Raw genomic sequence first — 18,882 nt, forward strand, 5'->3', positions numbered from 1 at the left:
AAACTATGGATGACTTTGGTGAGTGCATTTCTAAATTCAAGCAAACTCCTGTCTACTTTTTATTGCTCTCAAGTACTGTTGCAGTAAATTATTAAAAGATCAACTAAATTTGGATTAATTTGTATATATTTGATGTCTAATCACCGAAATAAGAACATTTTGCCCTACTGACCCATAAAACTTACCTGGGTTAGTGTGAGTTAAAATTAATGGTGACAGAAAGAAATGTAAGACCTATGGGAAAAAAATTTGAGAGAAAGTAAACTAGAATAGGAGAAGGGAGTTTGGAGTTCTGAAGTGTGAATTGCATAGAAATGCTTCAAATCAGTGATTCATTTCTCCCGTGAAAAAAATATGGTGTGACGTTGAAGACAGTTGATAAGGAAAGTGATTTAACTGAATAGGTAAAAGTTTTGTTGTCTGAAAAGTTTCCTTGAGTAATAAATGTAAATGTATTTTTACATTTATTAAATGCAGATTAAGTGCCTGTGACCTCTAGATGGTCACATTCTAAAAATGTGTTGTTTTCTTATGACTTAGAATTACACTGTTATAGTCTCCTAAAGTTTATAAATTTATAAATATTGATTCTGGAAGATAAAATTTAGAAAACTCTAACATTAAAATGTTATAATTGTATAGGCTTCCAAAATTTTCCTTTTCTTTCTTTCTTTTTTCTTTTTTAAATGGAGTCTTGCTCTGTCGCCCAGGCTGGAGTACAGTGGCATGGTCTTGGCTCACTGCAACGTCCACCTCCCAGGTTCAAGTGATTCTCGTGTCCAGGTGATTTTCCTGCCTCAGCCTCCCAAGTAGCTGGGACTACAGGCACGTGTCACCATGCCCAGCTAATTTTTTGTATTTTTATTAGAGACGGAGTTTCACTGTGTTAGCCAGGCTGGTCTCAGTCTCCTGACCTCGTGATCCACCCACCTCGGCCTCCCACAATGCTGGGATTACAGGTGTGAGTCACCATGCCTGGCTAGTTTCTAAAATTTTTAAATTATACTTTCCTAAATTTTGTCTTCCAAAATCAATATTTATAAATTTGTAAATTTTAGAAGACTATAACAACGTAGCTCTGTCATAAGAAAAGAAAGCAAAGCATATTTAGAGTGTTTTGAAAAATAACACATTCAAATGGCAAAAGCATTCTAAATTAATGAAGAAATATAATTGGCCACATGCTATGAACAAAATAATAGTGACCAAAATTCTTTTGTCATGGATCCACATTTCAGTTGGGAAAGTGGGTAATACACACTATAAATGAGCTAAATATATAGTATCCTAGTAATAAATGCAAAGGAAAAAACAATACAGGGACATGTTGGTCATATTGTTGCCACTTTGGATAGATAGAGATGAAAGATCTAACCAACAAGGTTGTTTTGAATAATGACTTCAAAGAGCACAGTGGGGCTGTGAAGGGACAGCATTCCAGGCTGAGAGTGAGAAGTGCAAACCACAAACTCCTACAGTGTCAGGGGCGAGTGTGGTGTGCTTGAGAAACAGCAAGGAGCCCATATGGCTGAAGCAGTGTCAGCAGGGAGGGAGAGGCTCTGGGACCAGATCACACAAGCTTTTATGGGCCTATATGAGGACGATGGCTATGACTCTGCATGGGATGGGAAGACAGTGGGAAGTTCAGAAGAGAGGAGGGGCATGAGCCTGCTCCATTTTAAAAGGATCACCTACTCTGGCTGTTGTGTTAAGAACTGACTGAAAAGGACAGGGGTGAACCTGAGAGTTTGTTTCGGAGGCTTTTCCAGTAGTCTAGGCAATCAGTGATGTGGCTCAGACAACAGGGGTAGAATGGTAGTGCAATTGGACCTCCTAATACATGTGTTGTGTGAGATACAGTGAAGGCTTTAGAATGACTCCAAGCATTTTTAGCTTAAACTGCCAGTGTGATGGAGATGGCATCAAATGAGATGAGACTGAAGAAAACACAAACCTAAAGCAGGAAAGATCACATCAGTTTTGGAGATAGTCAGTTTGAAGTGTCTCTTAGCCGTCTTCATGGAACTGTTGGATTTGTGGTTGGACATTGGAGTCTGGAACTCAGATCTCTAGATGAAAGAATTTGGGGAACATTAGCATATATGTGATATTGAAAGCTTTGATACTGGATGAAGTCACTACTTGTATGCAGAAGGAAAGAAATTTGGGACCAAGCCATGGAGGTGAAGAAGAGGAGGCTCCAGAAAGCAGACGAGAAGGAGCAAGCACTGAGGAAGGAGGAAAACCAAGAGGACGAAGTGTCTTCGGAGCCAAGTGAAAAGTTTGAGGAAGCGGGAGGAATGATAGACTACCAGATACTGCTGAGTGGCCGGTTAAATGGGAATTGTGAATTGCTTATCGGACTTAGTAACTTGGAGGTCATTGACTTTCTCTTGGAGGACAGTTTCAGTGGACTAGTAGGGTCAAAAGTCTGATTTGAGTGAGCTATTTAATTAACTCATTTATTACACATAATGAATTAATGCCTAACACATAATAGAAACACAATAGAGCCTTTGTTTCTTTGTATGGTAGACTATATTACAACTTCATATTTAAAAAAAAAAAAACACTGCTAAGTAAAAACAAAATGCATACTTCAACCATTGCTAAATGAAAGAGCACACACACTTCAGTGGAGAAGCTATGGAAACAATCAATACAGAGCAATAAATTGCTATCATTTTCAACCATTTTCAGTTTTTACTTGTGACCTTCTTTTTATTGAACACAGAGCATAAATATTGCAAATAATTGTTCTAAAATAACCAAATCTTGTGGTCATTATCTTTGAGCTTTTAACAAGAAAGTAACAAAGAACAAAAGGCTAGGATGCTGTCCCTTGAAGATTATAGCATTTAACAGCTGGTGGTTTGGTTTGATTCACATGTCTGAATTGGTTAGTCTGTATATGTTAATGACTGTCATTTCCTTGTGTCTTCTTTTCTGTAAGGTATATAGTGTATTTATCTATTGTGGAGATAAGGAGAAGAAGACATTTTTGTTCACAGATTGATTTCCATACCTGAGTTGGAATGTCAGTTGTGGTTCAAAATTAGGTATAATTTTTCAGTGTTAAATTGTTATGTACAAAAGAGATGAAACTAACAACAAAAGGCTCAATGGGAATAAAATTCTAATAAGACGGGTTTGGAGTTGCCTTTACCTTCTTTATTAGAATTGCAACAAAATAGCTAAATATAACATATCTCTATTTAAAATGGATCTTTTAGTTTACATTATCTTCTTGTTAAATAGGAGGCTCAGAAAATGATGCAATTTTGATAAACACATGTTACAGAGTATATGAAGATGAATTCATCAGTTTGAGAATATAGTCTTTGAAAATATTAATGTGATAACTGGCATATATATTACGAAGACGTTGTTTTATTATTTACTATGTTAGCACATAATTTGATATATGACATCTGGCCCCGAGGCTTATTTATTTGGTTTGTTAGGAAAGAATTATTCAGGAGAGGCAAGTATCCGCAATTTTATTTTCGTCACCTTTATTTCAGTAATACTGGTTCATCCCTTACTTATGGATGGAGACAGCCATTGATTTTATGGTCATTTTTAAAGAATACAACTTCTGTGGTCACTTTATGTCACAAACCAACCTCAAATTAAAGTGTCCAATCCCATATTATAATTAAAACTCTCAAGTCAGGAGTTGTAGAATTTTTGTGCCATACTTCCCAGTGACCCTTGGGTGTAGCCCATGGATCGCCTTTCAAAATAGTGTTTAAAATGTAATAAAAAAATGGTGCCTAGGAAACAAATTATGTTGAAATATAGTCATCATAATATTAAAAGTAAAGTGTGATATATAATGCATGTGCTTCTATATCATTCCACTAAGCAACAGATCTAGTAATTACCATGATTTTAAGGTGGCATTGACCATGAATGCTATCTTGAGGTATTTGCTGCAACAGAACAGTGATATGAAAATGTCAGGACTTTTATTGATGATGACATCAAGGGTTTGCTTTTTGTGCTCATTGTTGAAGAATTTGCTAAACTTCAATTAAGGAGTGGAAGAAAATAAAGCTATTTTCTCACCCAAGTTTTCACCTCCCCCCTACCCCGAGTTTTATCCACAAATCCTGCAGAGGTCAGTGGGCCCAGGTGTTAGGGACTGTGAGTTTAGTTAAATGTTAAATCCATTCCCAACTTAGTGCTGTACCAGGTTGGGAAGTCCATAGAAGGGAAGGTGGACATGGGTTACTATTTTTCCTCTTGCCACTTTTCTTCATCCCTCACTCCCTTATTAAACTCCACTGAAGTTAAGAGGAAGAAGAAGGGAGGATGGAGCAGATAGGGAAGAGGAGAGGCAACAAGAGCAAGGTTTTTGACTGAGCCTTCTTTAGATGGTATCTAGCTCTCTGACCAAGAATTTGAGTCTTCTTTTTGTGAGAATTTGGGGATGTATTGGATCCCACCCACCCACCATCATCATGGGGAAGCCTTAGCCTGTACCAGGTCTGGGTGATGTGCTCTTCCACATGGCCCTTTATGCTCACTCGGCTTTCGGGAATTTGGGGACACTCCAGATTCTCTCCGCTAAGCTGTGCTTGCTCCATGAGGCACCCCCTAAAATAGAACCAGAAATGATCACAGCTTCATGGGTAAAACAGCCCATCTCTTGCCCTTTACTTTGTGCATGCAAGAATCAAAACCAGTTTATTCTATGTCCACCAAATGACTCAGGATATGTAGCTTCTCAGGGTGGTCTCTACAGCCTCTCTCTGCCATAAAATTGGGAGGAACTCTCATCCACCTTGATACCTACACACAGTGGGAAGGGAAAGTGGACTCCTAACACACTAAGAGTGCTCTTTAAAAATTGTTCAACACTTTTTCTCCTTTTGTCTTTAATTTCTGACCTAGTGTGCCCTCAGTCTCAAGGTAGAGTTCAAAAGTCATCTGAGCAGTTTTAGGGCAACTATTTTCCAATTTACATATATAGTCTCACTTTGGGATATGATTTATAGTATTTTCATACTTCTGTCAAAGCTGAGATAGTAAAAATCCTGTGTTAGTGTTATGATGCAGTAGATGAAGAAGACCTGAAATTATTGGCCAACAATCCTGACTGAACCTAAGAGGTATTTGAATGGTCCTCAAGATTAGTTTTCGTTTCTTCCTAACATGGTTTTTATTAAAATATAGCATTAGCCTCAGCATGATCTTCTAGCTTCAGAGTGGCAGGGGTCACAGAGCTTCAGTAAGAACAGATCCAGTGGGAATATATCATAATAGTTAACATTTTACATACAGATTAGTAAAAACTCAGATGCACAAATACAAGGGTAAGATAATTAAAAACAATTAACAGATATTTTCCAAGTTATACATGTGGAAAAGACTTAAGCCTCTGGCAAAGACACTTACAATGTAAAAATATGATGAAAAAACACAGAAATGTTAATATCTTTGATTATGTCAGAAATTATAATTAATATTTTGCATTAAAGAGTGAGCAAAATTAAGGGGCAACAGGTAATTTGCTGAGAGTAATATTTGCAAGTTTTCCCAAAATTTTAATATCTTCAAAATATGCAGAGTTCATAGAAATTAATTTAAAAAACCACCTCTTACTAGAAAATAAACAATAACAAGAGTCAATTCACAAAAGAAAAATATCCAACTAGCCTATATATATGAAAAGAGGACCACTGTTGGGAATTAAGTAAATGCAAATTATTTGAAATCATTTTAGAAATAAATAATAGTGAAGACCAGAAAAGCTAAGGGTCTGTGCAAATGGATTCTTTCATACACTGCTGGACTGTGGGTAAACTGGTACATTCTAGAACTCTGCATGGCAGCATACCACAGGAACTTGAAAAAATGCTCATTGTTTTAGAATCAGGATGTATCAAAAGGAAATCACTACAGACATATATAATAATCACCAACAAAATCATTTTTAAAAACAATATACAAAATGGTAACTACATAAATATCCAACAATTAGGAATTAGCCCAGTCAATGAAAAGGTGTCTGTATGATTGTATACTGTGCTTTCCTAAAAATCTAGGGTTTAGAAGCCCAACAGCACCATGATGAAGAGGTCAGAGAGACCCAACTCCGTGCTCATCCTGGAAGGCTCCATCACTTCCAAGCTGTGACTTGTGCTGGCTTCTTAAATTCTGGGTTATCATCTTCTCATCTTTCAAACTGGAATAGTAAGAGTGCCACATTATAAGATAACCAGGCCCAAGGAGACCGTGCATGTAAATCACTCAGCTTATTGTCTAGTTCGTACACAGTGAGCTCTCGATCAAAGTTAGCCTTTAAGTGACCCAAACATTCAACAGCATGGAAAATATTAACTATATTTGAATAAAATAAATTGCTAGGTACACAGTGATTCTAACTTTATTTAATATTATTTTAAATTGACAAATAATACTTATATGCACTTATGGGGTACAATGTGAATTTTTGATACATGTATACAGTGCAAAATGATTAAATCACACTAAGTTAACCTATCCACCACTTTTCTTACCACTTTTGTGTTGAGACATTTGAAATATATTCTTAGTTATTTTAAAATGTATAATACATTTTTCATTGACAATAGTCATCCTGCTTTGCAACCGATCTCAAAACATATTTCTCCTGTCTAGTTGAAACATTGAACCTTTCGAGCAACAACTCATCATTTTCTCTCTTCCCCTCCCGCAGTCCCTGGCAACCATCATTCTTCTCTCTACTTTTATGAGATTGACTGATTTAGATTTCACTTAGAAGTGAGATCATGCAGTATTTGTCTTTCTGTGCCTGACTTATTTCACTTATCGTAATGTCCTTCAGTTTCATCCACATTGTTGCAAATGACAGGGTTTCTTTCTTTTTTAAGGGTGAATAGTATTCAATTATGTATATATACTACATTTTCTTTATATATTTACCTGTTGATGAACACTGAACTTGGCTATTATGAATAGTGCTGCAGTGAGCATGGGAGTATGAATATCCCTATGACATAGCGACTTCCGTTCCTTAGGATATATACCAGAGTGGGGTTTCTGGATCATAAGGTAGCTGTATTTTTAGTTTTTTGAGGAATATCTATACCATTTTCCATAATGGCTGTACTAACTTACATTTCTACCAGTAACATACAGATATTCCCCTTTCTCTGTGTCCTCGCCCACACTTACTTGTCATCTTTTTGAACAGCCATCCAAACAGGTATGCGGTGATATTTCGTTGTAGTTTTAATTTGCAGCTCCCTAATGATTAGTAATGCTGAGCATTTTTTCATGAGCCCATTAGCCAATTATATATCTTCTTTTGATAAATGTCTGTTCAAGTCCTTTGGCCATTTTTAAATTGGGTTATTTGTTTTCTTGTTATTCAGCTGTTTGAGGGTCCTACTTTTATCAAGGGAGTGGCATCGTTAAATAGAAATAAATGACCAGAATCTGAAAAGCGAAGCATTTATCTAGAAAGTCCAATTGTCAGTATCTTTAATGTCTTTTTATATTTTACATATCTTAAACTCTGAAAAATAAATACAAAGTAATTTAAAGTTAGAAAAACCTTTCTGGATTTTACCTGAATACATGCTTGAAAGGGCCCAAGAGTGTTTTGCTCTTAAAACCAGGCAGGGCCATCTTGGTATTCGTCTGTGGACATTTGCTCTGTGCTGCCTTAAACCCTGTCCGGAGCAATTGATTCAGCTGAGAACCAACATCGAGAACAATGATAATGCTACTTGTTTTAATTTCTGTAAATATTGGATTGAGGTACTATTTTTCAAATATTAGAACTATCTTTTATTTGGGAAAATAAATGGAAAATCTCAAACTTCAGAAATAATTGGTAGTCTATAGTATATTTTCTAGCAATTAACTCTACCAGTAAATGAAATGAACAGGCTGTCAAAGACTGAGATGCTGTAATATGAAGTGGGCACAGTGTTGGGGGCTTTGACCAGATGCAATGAAAACTTATCCTTATATGGGATCATAAAAAGAGAAGACGTTCTAATGACCAAATGACCCTGTTGTCTGTTTTGACCCAGGCCTACATCACACTGGATATGTGTGTGTTAGGGTGCAGGTTTAGAGGAGATCCCTTCTAGAGTGGACTCAGACTCCCAAATGTGGAGCCTGGGATGCTCCTGTGCTTTCATAGCTGAAAACACTAGGACTTGGTGATGGTTTCACAAAGCATACCAGGAGGCAATATGCCACATTTCCCAAACGAGACTGTGCCTGCACTGATGGAGAGACATGGAAAAGCCGAAGCAAGCGTATAGATATTGTGTATCATCCAGAGACTAAAATGTTAATATAAAATTAGTATGTGGAAGGGTGAGGGACATGGAAGTGGTTTACAGAAATAAGAAAAAAATTATATTAACATACAATGGTGATGGTATGAATGCAAGATGTATTAGCAGCCTCAGTCTGTTAGTGTTATCCTCGTGGCTTGACCTCACTGCGTGTCCACGCTTCTGTGCTATTTCAAATCTGAGTGCTGGAGGCTGCAGAGCGTGGCCTTGGATCTCAGTGACCATGCTTCGTCCTTGGGCCAGCTACCTAAACTCCAAACCACTGCTTCTTCATCTGCAAAATAAAGGCAACAGTCATATCACAGATGGTAAAGATTAGAAGAAATAACTTATGGCTTTTATACCTAATGTTTTAAAAGCCACTCCAACAACCTGTCCTGCTTTGTAGCTAGATAGGTGATTTCCAAATTGTAATTTTTCATGGTAACTGTGTTTGCTAATATGCTGCTGCTAGTTCACAGCAGAAATGATAACCACCTCTGTGTTTGTCACAAGACCCTTAAAGTAGCAGGAGAGGAATGCTCTGAGACACCATAGGGATCAACACCGTTACAGTTGGGCACCTGATATCCTCCAGTTGTAGTCAGGACAAGTTGTAGGAGCACAAATTCCATTTCATAAATAGACATTTTTGTTGTTGTTGCTGTTGCTTTTAATCTTTTAACTCTAGATGTAACATGTCCTTAGTGATGAGAAACTATATCCCATAGAGGCTAGCTGTTTGCTTATGGATTCAGAAGTTGATTGCCAGTAGACAAGATAATGCTCTAAACTCCTGCTATTGTATTATGATAATGGAAAAGTTGCTTATCTCATGTGATTAAGTAGAAGTATTCAATTAGAGTTTTCATTTATTTGTTTATTTTGGTTTTGGGATTACCTGGAAGTAAACTTGCCAGAAGTGACCACAAAGGTCACTGGTAGTAACACCTTGGATAGAGCTCATGAGTGAGCGGGTACTTCTAGTCTTCCTTCCCAGCTGTGCTTGCGATAACTGGCCCAGGGCTGGACTAAGTTCTAAATGGTGAGAGCCAATTTTTGCTGCATGGAAAGCAAATCTAACCCTGCAGGGATTGGCCCTGTGAACTTGACATCGTTAGTATCAATTGCTAACCAGAAAATGGATTCATTTTTGATTCCATTTGTAGACTCCGCTTTATGCTAAAAATTAGTGTCTTCTGAGATTCAGATTATTGCATATAGCACAGAGTAACTGCCAATCATTTACTAATTATTCAAATAATGTAGAATCAATTTAGAAGCAGATGAATAGATCAGTTCTCTAGGTTAGCAAGTATGTAAAATTATATTTTCTAAAATACTTGTGGATATATCATTTTGGGGACTGTTTCCTAGAATATTAATAAGATTAATTCTGTATGTAGCAAGCGTGGGAAGATCTATGTGAAATAGTGTCTTAATTTAGATGAATATATTTATTCTAATGCAGCTGAGTTACAAGAAATAAGCATATATTTACAATCTGTAGATTGAAGAGCCTAATTAGGTCCAAAGATATGTAAATAAATGTTTTTGTTAAATGTTATCAAAATGTACACATTTAATAAGCCTTTTTGACTTTAATTTTGTCTTTGTAATAAAAATACAATGGAACAGAGCTACAAAATTCCATGCTATCAAACCTAGAAGACGGCTTTGATTTTACTACTTTTAAGGTTTTCTTTTCTTTCTTTTCTGATAGTTTCTTCTTCCTAATTCTTATGTTTATAAAATAAATCATGTAGTTGCTTAGTAATGTCATTTGAGTGTGATGATAGTTTATATAGAAATAAAGCTGCTACCTTAGAAACAGGAATTCCCTCACCTGAAAAATGTAAAAGATTCTCCAAACCCTGATCTCATCATTATTGTTCCAAAGGCCTTATTTCTAAACTTAAGATTCCATTAAAAAACTAATCTGGGGCCAGATGTGGTAGCTCATGCCTGTAACCCCAGCACTTTGGGAAGCCAAGCCAGATGGATTGCTTGACCCCAGGAGTTCAAGACTAGTCTGGGTAACACACAACATGGTTAAAACTAGTCTCTACCAAAAAAATAAATAAATAAAATTAGCTGGGTTTAGTGGCATGCACTTGTATTCCCAGCTACTTAGTAGGGTGAGGTGGAAGGATCACTTGAGCCCTGGAGATTAAGGCTGCAGTAAGACATGATTCCACCACTGCACTCCAGCCTAGGTGACAGAGAGAGACCCTGTCTCAAAAATATAATTAAAAAAGAAACTAAAACTGGGAGAATGTTACAATGGTAGCTACACAATCATTTTTAAGCCGCCAGGATTAGTTAATCCTTTTTAGTGTTTCTGTGCCTTTTACACATACAGAAGCATCACAATGATCACATTTCCCGTTTTTAGTTATTCTTTGAATCACTTCCTATAGCACCAAGTACAATGCCTGGAATATAGAGCTGATCAGCAAATATCTTACCTTTGGGCAAGAAGTGGTAAGCTTTTCAATTATTGCATTCTATATTTTAAAATATTCAGATTGCATTGAAATGGAACTCTTGGAGGGGGATGGGAGTTACATGAAAAAGTGCACACTATGAAGGTTGGAAGGAAAATTATTAAACAAGCATCCTTTCAAAGACTGATAATTACACCCGTTTATACCAAATAAATAAAATTACATGTATGTTCTTTTGTTTTTATGGTCTCTGTATTTTAGATCCACCACTTCATTAAGTAGCTCTCTTTAAACCATTGAGTGAACTGCTTGAGTATCACTACTTTAAAAAAATGAATAATAAGATGTCTCTTCACTGCAGTTACACATGGCGTGTGCGAGTGGCTACAAGGAGGTGGTGTCTCTTATCCTGGAACATGGTGGAGACCTCAACATAGTGGATGATCAGTACTGGACTCCCCTCCACTTGGCAGCCAAATACGGCCAGGTAGAGTGATTTTCTGAATTCTTTAAAAAATAATTTTATATAATTAATGAATAATTTCATATTCAATTTTGATTTGATTTTAAATTATGTACTAATCATTATTGTAATTTGACTTTTAATAGTTCTTACTGAACAAATATTTTTATGGTTAAAGGAAAATGCTTTTATAAGAGCACACAAAAACATGTTCCTTATGTATCTGAATATTGTAGTCAAATCACTGAAGAAATAATCAAAATCTGTAAACATTTGTCATAATATGGAGTTAAAATGTTCTTCATATTATATAGATTTCATATGCTTGCAGTTTCATGAATCTGTAATAATTATGTTTTCTACAGCTAATATTTTATTCATGGCAGTAGTAGGAAAAGTAACTTAGTTTTACACGTATATGGAGATTTAAGTTAATGTGTTCATTTCAGAACATTACTTTGGGGTAACAATCACATCTAGTAAATTTGTAGTTAGATCTCTAAGACACTAATCATTATGTAAAATAATCTATCATAAATTTCAGTAGCGTAACTATCAAAAGAATGGAAAGAGTTTGCATTTCACGTATTTTAGAAAAAAATCATATTGCATGGGGAAGTTCTTTCAAACAAACAAGAACACATTTGTTTTGACAGCACTTCCTGTAAAGAAAGACCCATTTAGTCAATAAATATATTTAAGGGTCTACTAAATATCCCTGAATTGTGCTTCTATGGTGATTCAGTCTCCTTATTTGTTGCTGGTCTGTTCCAGCTTTTTATTTCTCCTTGATTGAGTCTTGATGGATTGTATGTTTTTAGGAATGTATCAGTTTCTTTGAGGCTATCCCATTGGTTCAATATATTTGCTCATAATATTCCATCATGATGCTTTTAAATTTCTGAGCCGTCCATTGTACCGTCTCCTTTACCAGTTCTTTTTGAGTTGCTTGCTCTTCCCAGGGCTATTGTCATAATTAATGGGGAGGAGCAGGAAGGAAAGTCTAAGTAGGTGAATTTTAAACAGCTGTTTCTTCTTCTAAAAATACTAATTTCTTAAAGTCTTGTAAAGCTTGGTAAAGAATGGTAAAATTTATCATTATTTTCACATGAAACCCACCTGAAAAGCAGGGAAATGAGTATTCATTTCTGCAACTGTTCTATTATAAAGTATCTATTGCAATCTTTGGCTCTACATGTTGAGGGTGTCTAAATGTAATCAATTTTTCCTGACTCATAAGGAGAATCTAGATATTTATTTTCCACCTCCTGGAAGCTGGAATGACCAAAGCAGAAAGAATTAGATTCTGATTAGAATCCAAAATTCTGATTAGAATCAGAAATTTTATCCCTCAAGCCATTGGATGAAGCTATTGACCTTTTTCTCAGAAATGCATAGACACAAAAAGTATCCCTACAATTTCAGAGGTTGAGTCCTTTATGAAAAGTAGGCATAGATCTTCCAGAGGCCCATAAGAAACCCTGCTCTGCAGAAATAGAACCTTCTTTTTTTTTTTTTTTTTTTTTCAGTGAAGGAGTCTCACTTTTTCGCCCAGGTTGTAGTGCAGTGGTGCGATCTCAGCTCACTGCAACCTTCGCCTCCTGAGTTCAAGCAGTTCTTGTGCCTTAGCCTCCCAAGTAGCTGGGACTACAGGCACTCACCACCACGCCCAGCTAATTTCTTCTATTTTGAGTGGAGACAGGGTTTTGCCATGTTGGCCAGGCTGATCTCGAACTCCTGACCTCAGGTGATCCACCTGCCTTGGCCTCCCAAAGTGCTGGGTTTATAGGTGTGAGCCATCGTGCCCTGCCAGAAATGGAAGCTTCTGTTCAGGAAATTATGCTTCTAATAAAGCTATACTATATAGTAGGAACTGAGAGACAAGATCAGCCAAATAAAATTTGTGTTATGTGGTAAAAAAAAAATCTGTAATTAGTTTGAGTGATGAAAATGGATTTTTAAATGTTAATTTATATAGTTAGATTTAACAATTTAAAAAACCCTTTAATGATAAACCTATATGCCACGCATGATACATGCCATACATCAGTGGTAGAGGAAACATAAGCCCAATCTAATTGTCACTTCTTTCAGAAAACTTCCTGGAAATTCCTGTCCCTCAAAAGTCATAAGACACAGGAATCACCAAATGATAAGGCAGAGAGAATTAGTGGCTTTCAGTGTTGTTACCTGCCTTTACTTGTCACATTCCAAAAACTTCCCAAACTTTTTTAATCTGTTCTTTCAAATTAGAGAAACACAGTCATGAACTTACATGAGAACTATGCTTCAGAAGCCATGTTGACTTTGTCAGATACAAAGGAATTAAGATTGTTTTTATTACTCCCTCTCCAGTGTGCCCGCTAGGTTTCCAACATTCATCATTTATTCATGATAAGTCAATTAAGAAACACTTCCCAACTGCTTCATTTCTTCAAAACCAGCTACAAAACAGTTGACCTGAAAATTTAAGCACACCCTAGCTTTCATATACTTCCTTTTGTTTTCTCATGCATTTGATTCTACTTATTTAAGGGATTGCGTTAGGTAGTTTTTGCATTGTTATAAATGCCTGAGACAGGGTAATTTATAAAGAAAGCAGGTTTAATTGGCTCACAGTCTGCAGACTGTACAAGCATGGCACTGGCATCTGCTGGGCTTCTGGGGAGGCCTCAGGGAGCTTTGACTCATTGCAGAATGCGAAGCGGGAATGCGCACATCACACGGTGGAAGCAGGAGCAGAAAGAAAGTTGCGGGATGTATGCATTGGGCGGGAGACGGATGCCACACACTTAAACAGCGAGATCTTATGAGAACTCACTCATTATCGTGAGGACAGCTCCGAGCCAAGAGACATCTGCCCCATGACCCAATCACCCCCAACCAGGCCACACTTCCAACACTGGGGGTTGCAATTCAACATGAAATTTGGTGCAGACAAATATACAAACTATATCGGGCATTATGCCAGCTTTGTTTAGAGGCCTCCATGGCCTTCTCACTGGAATAGAAAGGACCAGCGCTGGATACCAGCCCCACCACTCACTGACTGTGAACTCAACAAGCCTTGATTGTTCTTTTTCCACAGAGCCCAACCTTGGGGCCACCAATTATTGAGAACCATAAACATCTATAGAAAGGGGAGACTTTTACTTAGTTCAGCAGATTTTTGCGAGTCGTGAAGGTGAATGCCTTGGGTGTGTATGGATCATCAGTCAGCATGTGTCCTGATCCACTGATGGTTGCTAGATTGGTACAGACAGATATCTTACTCAAAGGTTTCCAGAAATGGCCATTTACAATGTGCAGATGAGGCAGGTTTTTAAAACACATTACTTTTATCCTCTGCTTCGCTAGACTTGCCTTTAATTTTCTAACTTCTGATACATTTCAGTACTAAGGAAAGTGTCTGAAGATCATACGTCTTTACTACTTTGTTCCATTAAGTCTAATCAAGTAGCGTCTCCGCTCGAATGCGCGCTCCAGAAAAAGAGACTTTGAGTTGTCCACTGTGCTAGCCCATTGTCCAGCAGAGTGACCGAAAGACGAAGGCAACTGACCCAGAATTAGGTGCAAAATTGGAAATACTGAGTGTAGATGAGGCTTTTGTTTCATAATATAAGGCACCAAAACCAAGGTACTCTTCTTTTACTCAGACTGAAAAAACAACTGAGAGATTTATGATAATAGAAGATTTTGAGTAAATTACATCTCAATTATTTCACCAAGAAAAATAGTATATGACATCTAGAATTATTCTAAAAAATTGTTCTCCCAAAAAGATGTCATTTAGTATGCACTTTGGAAATTATATTTTAGAAACAGGTTTATTTGAATATCAATTTATATGCATGGAAGATTTATAACTCTCTCTGAAGAAATTTGCTGTAAATATATTGTATCTGTGTTTAGGGGAAAAAGCTTTAGCAATGTGAACATTTTAGAGAGACTAATGGCATTTTTAGAGACAGTCACAGTAATTTCACTCTTATAAAGACCTTATAAATGTAAATACCTTTATGGAGAGGGAGGTAGCTCACAATCTAGAACTGTACTTATTATTTACATTTATAGTGGGATGATGGACATATTTTAAAACTGCCTTTTATAAATATATTAACTTTTGCAGTGGAAAACAAAAAGAGATGCTTGTTCTTGTCAAAAACTAGGAACTGAATAAATTATGTGAGCAATAAGTCTTTTGGTTTTACAACTCTTTCATGAGTTGTACGTGAAGTAAAATTTCATTCTAGTCTTGTGTGTATTTACTGTATTTAGTATTTACAACAGAATTGGCAATACTGCAACCAAAGATAAGAAAATATTTGTACAAATGCTGGAATCTAAATATTTTTGTTTCCCAAAGTATTTTGTATGACATAACTCACACATCTTAATGTTTAAAAAGCCATTTTTATTCTCAAATACATTTTTACCCAAGTATATAAAAATTAAGATATATTCAGAGCTTTAAATTTTTTTGTATATTTATTTCTTCTTTGCTTTGGAGAAAACAGTCTGGTTATGCCCCTACCCCTCCGACCTTGGAGTATTGACAAGCTTCATGTGCCATCCTAGGCTCCTATTTGATGTTTTCCATGTCTTTGAGCATGTCTACATGCTCATGACTACCCAAGCCTCCTCTCTGTCCCTCTCCCAAATTCTGCATCTGTGTATACCCAGGAGCTGTCTCTTTCTTTCTGTCCTCTAACACCACTTGTTTAAAAAAAAAAAAAAAAAAAAATCATCTTCTCTTTCCCATCCCCATCTGTTGCTCTTCTCTTTTATCATTTATTCACCACAAAACTAGTCCTTTGCCATTTTCCTGCCTCTCTCTCCTCTCTCATGCCTAACAGAACACTGAGTCTACACACTCCTACCCAGCGGACTGTGTTGAAATATTTAAGCTATAATCACCACCAGTCAATCTGTGCCTCCTCACTGCCTCTCCCCTTGCCCAGGACGCTAGCATCTCTACACCTGGGTTAACCCATCAGCCTCTAACAAGTTTTTATCCCCCTCCCCACTCTTCTCTCAATGACGAGGCTACAGTAATCATTCTACATGCAGGCATAATCACACTGTGTCAACACAGCATCCTTTCCGTTGCTGTTGAAATAAATACTTATTCCTTAGCACCATTTATAAGTCCCCATGCGTCAGAGGTCCTGCTTAAGTCTCGTCTTTTATTTCTCCTGCCTCACCCCACCATATCTGAGGGTAAAGCCATACTGAATGCATCTCCATTTCTACAATGCACCACCACATATAACCTATTCTTTGCTTTTCCTGAAATCGTTAAATTTTACCTTGCATGGATACATTGAGATGTCACTTCACTGGCGGTCTCTCCTAATGCTCGGAATTTGCATATGACGGTTCCTCTCCTGTCCCTGTACAAGCACCCTGCATATCCCGTATCATAAACACAGCCTTACCACAACTTGCCATAGTTGTCGGTTCATTCATCTGTATCACCTTTTAGTCTGTAAGAAGTGAATGCAGGAACATTTGTTTGGCTTATCAAAATATCATGATCTCTCAGACAGGAGCCAACACAGAATACCGGCTAAGTTACTATTTAATGAGAGAATCAATAAATGCCCTAATGTAATACATACTGGCCTTTATCAATGGGTCACTGAATAAGTGTGTGAGCGGTAGGTGAGTGGACGCGCCCCTTGAGACTGATTCTTGCAGGAAGTCATCCTGGAGATTTCCAAGAGAAACCGGGGCACAGGCAAGGGCTTTGGCAGCACTGGAGATAATTTGCCTTTGGAATGTATTACCAAAAGAAATCCTGCACAAATGAAAGTGATTTCAACCAAAGGCAATGTCTTGTGAGCAATACCGTATTTAATGGTTGCTATGTGTCCCCCCAAAATTAGTGTGTTTCAAAATTAATCCCCAGTGCAGCAAAATTAGGACGTGAGGCCTAATAAGGGGTGTTTAGGTCATGACGGTTTCACCCTCATGAAAGGATTAATACGACTATAAAAAGAAATTGCAGGAGTGTTTCTCTCTCCTGGTTTTCCACCATGTGAGGATATAATGATCTTTCCCTCTGGAGGGTGCAACATTTAATGGGGCATCTTAAAAGAAGAGAGACTAAGGCCTGCTGGCACTTTGATCTTAGACTTCCCAACCTCCAGAACTGTAAGCAATAAGTTTCTGTTCATTATAAATTACCCAGTCTCAGATATTCTGTTATAGCCACACAAATACAACTATGACAACTGTATGAAAGGAAAGTTCCATAAAAGGAGACTGAGGAGGGGTTGGACACAGGCAGAGGAGGATTCTAAGGTTTGCGAATGGAAATTAAAGAGGAGTGTTTCAGAAAAGAAATACAAGGACAATTACATGAAAAACTGCAGTGATTAGAAAGTATTTATTTTGTGGTATGAGGGCAGGACTGTTTGGTTAATAAGAAATCATAGTTGAATCATTAAAAGTGGTAATGTATTAGACTTTCTAAAATATTATATCTGAAATAGTTCACACGGTTCTCAGAGTTAGAGACATTTACTCATTGCAATGTAGAGTATGCACCATTGAGCTTAGGTGTATGTAATTCAACTGGGGTATGCAAGTGCTGAGTTTCTGAGAGACTTTAACATGATATTTTCCTCTTTATTAAGTTAAATCAATCATTTTTAGCTTCTGAACTAGGAAGGGATGAGTGCTGGCTCCAAACACTCACTGCTATATTTTAACTTTTTAAAGAGATATTTTGACTCTCAAGAAATTAATCTTGATAAATTTAGCCTCACTGAAATACAACCATTTGAAGAATAAGTAAAGTCTATATTCAGTAACAAATATTAATTCAAATTTCAGCTTAAATACACTTTCTTTGTTAGCCACTTAGTGTTTCCTTTTATACAGACACACAACACATACACACACTCTCTCTCTCTGAGTATTAGTCACCTTAACCTCTGATAACTTTGCTGATTATGAAATTCATTTAATAGTGAAGATGAGTTGCACTTGAACAGCACACTCTTCCTGCTCACATTTCAGGTAATTTACCTAAAGATGTTTTATGAGGTTAAAACAGATGTTCCAGAGTAGAGTAATTGGAATTAGCCCTGGCCTGCTTAATTCAGTTTTGTGAAGTGCCTCAGTGATTTCTAATTGGAAGCACATAGGAAATATTGACTTTACGAAAAGAAAGGAATTCCCCAAGTAGGAGAAACTTCCTTGTTTCACACATGAATGTTTATTTTTACAGGCCTGAAATAAAATGGAATTACTTTTATTGTTAAAGATTTTCTTGTAGGAAACATTTACTTTTATGACTTAAATGCTTTCCGCAGTTGAAGCTGTAGAGAAGAATAGTTTGTTGGGAGATTGCACATGATTTTATTTGGAGTTCTATAAAGAGCAAATTGAATTTAGTAATGCAACAAATTATTAGACTCTCTGATACTCTGACATTTTTGCAAAGATATAAAAGCTTTAGCATTATTGCCGTTCTTTCAAATTTGGGGAAAACAAAGGCAATCGTAACTAATTTTTGACTTCCATTGTTTTTTTCTTTCTGAATTTCTCTTTCCCTTCCTCCTGTCTTCATTTTTCCCTACCTTACTCCATATTTTATTTGTTTTGTTCTTTCATTTTCTTTCTTCTTGCCTTCCTTCCTTCATTTCTGACATATGATATA

General features: G+C 36.8%; 1 protein-coding gene across 1 annotated transcript in view; it reads left to right on the forward strand.

Annotated features, from left to right (window-relative positions):
• MYO16 (myosin XVI) overlaps positions 1 to 18,882 on the forward strand; it is a 607,071-nt gene that overhangs the window by 204,177 nt on the left and 384,012 nt on the right. Inside the window, exon 7 of the mRNA XM_058438173.1 lies at positions 11,112 to 11,237. Coding sequence (XP_058294156.1) covers positions 11,112 to 11,237 — 126 coding nt within the window. The remainder of the gene's footprint in view (positions 1 to 11,111; positions 11,238 to 18,882) is intronic.

Source organism: Hylobates moloch, unplaced genomic scaffold, assembly GCF_009828535.3.
Source record: "Hylobates moloch isolate HMO894 unplaced genomic scaffold, HMol_V3 SCAFFOLD_4, whole genome shotgun sequence".
Taxonomy (NCBI): Eukaryota; Metazoa; Chordata; class Mammalia; order Primates; family Hylobatidae; genus Hylobates; species Hylobates moloch.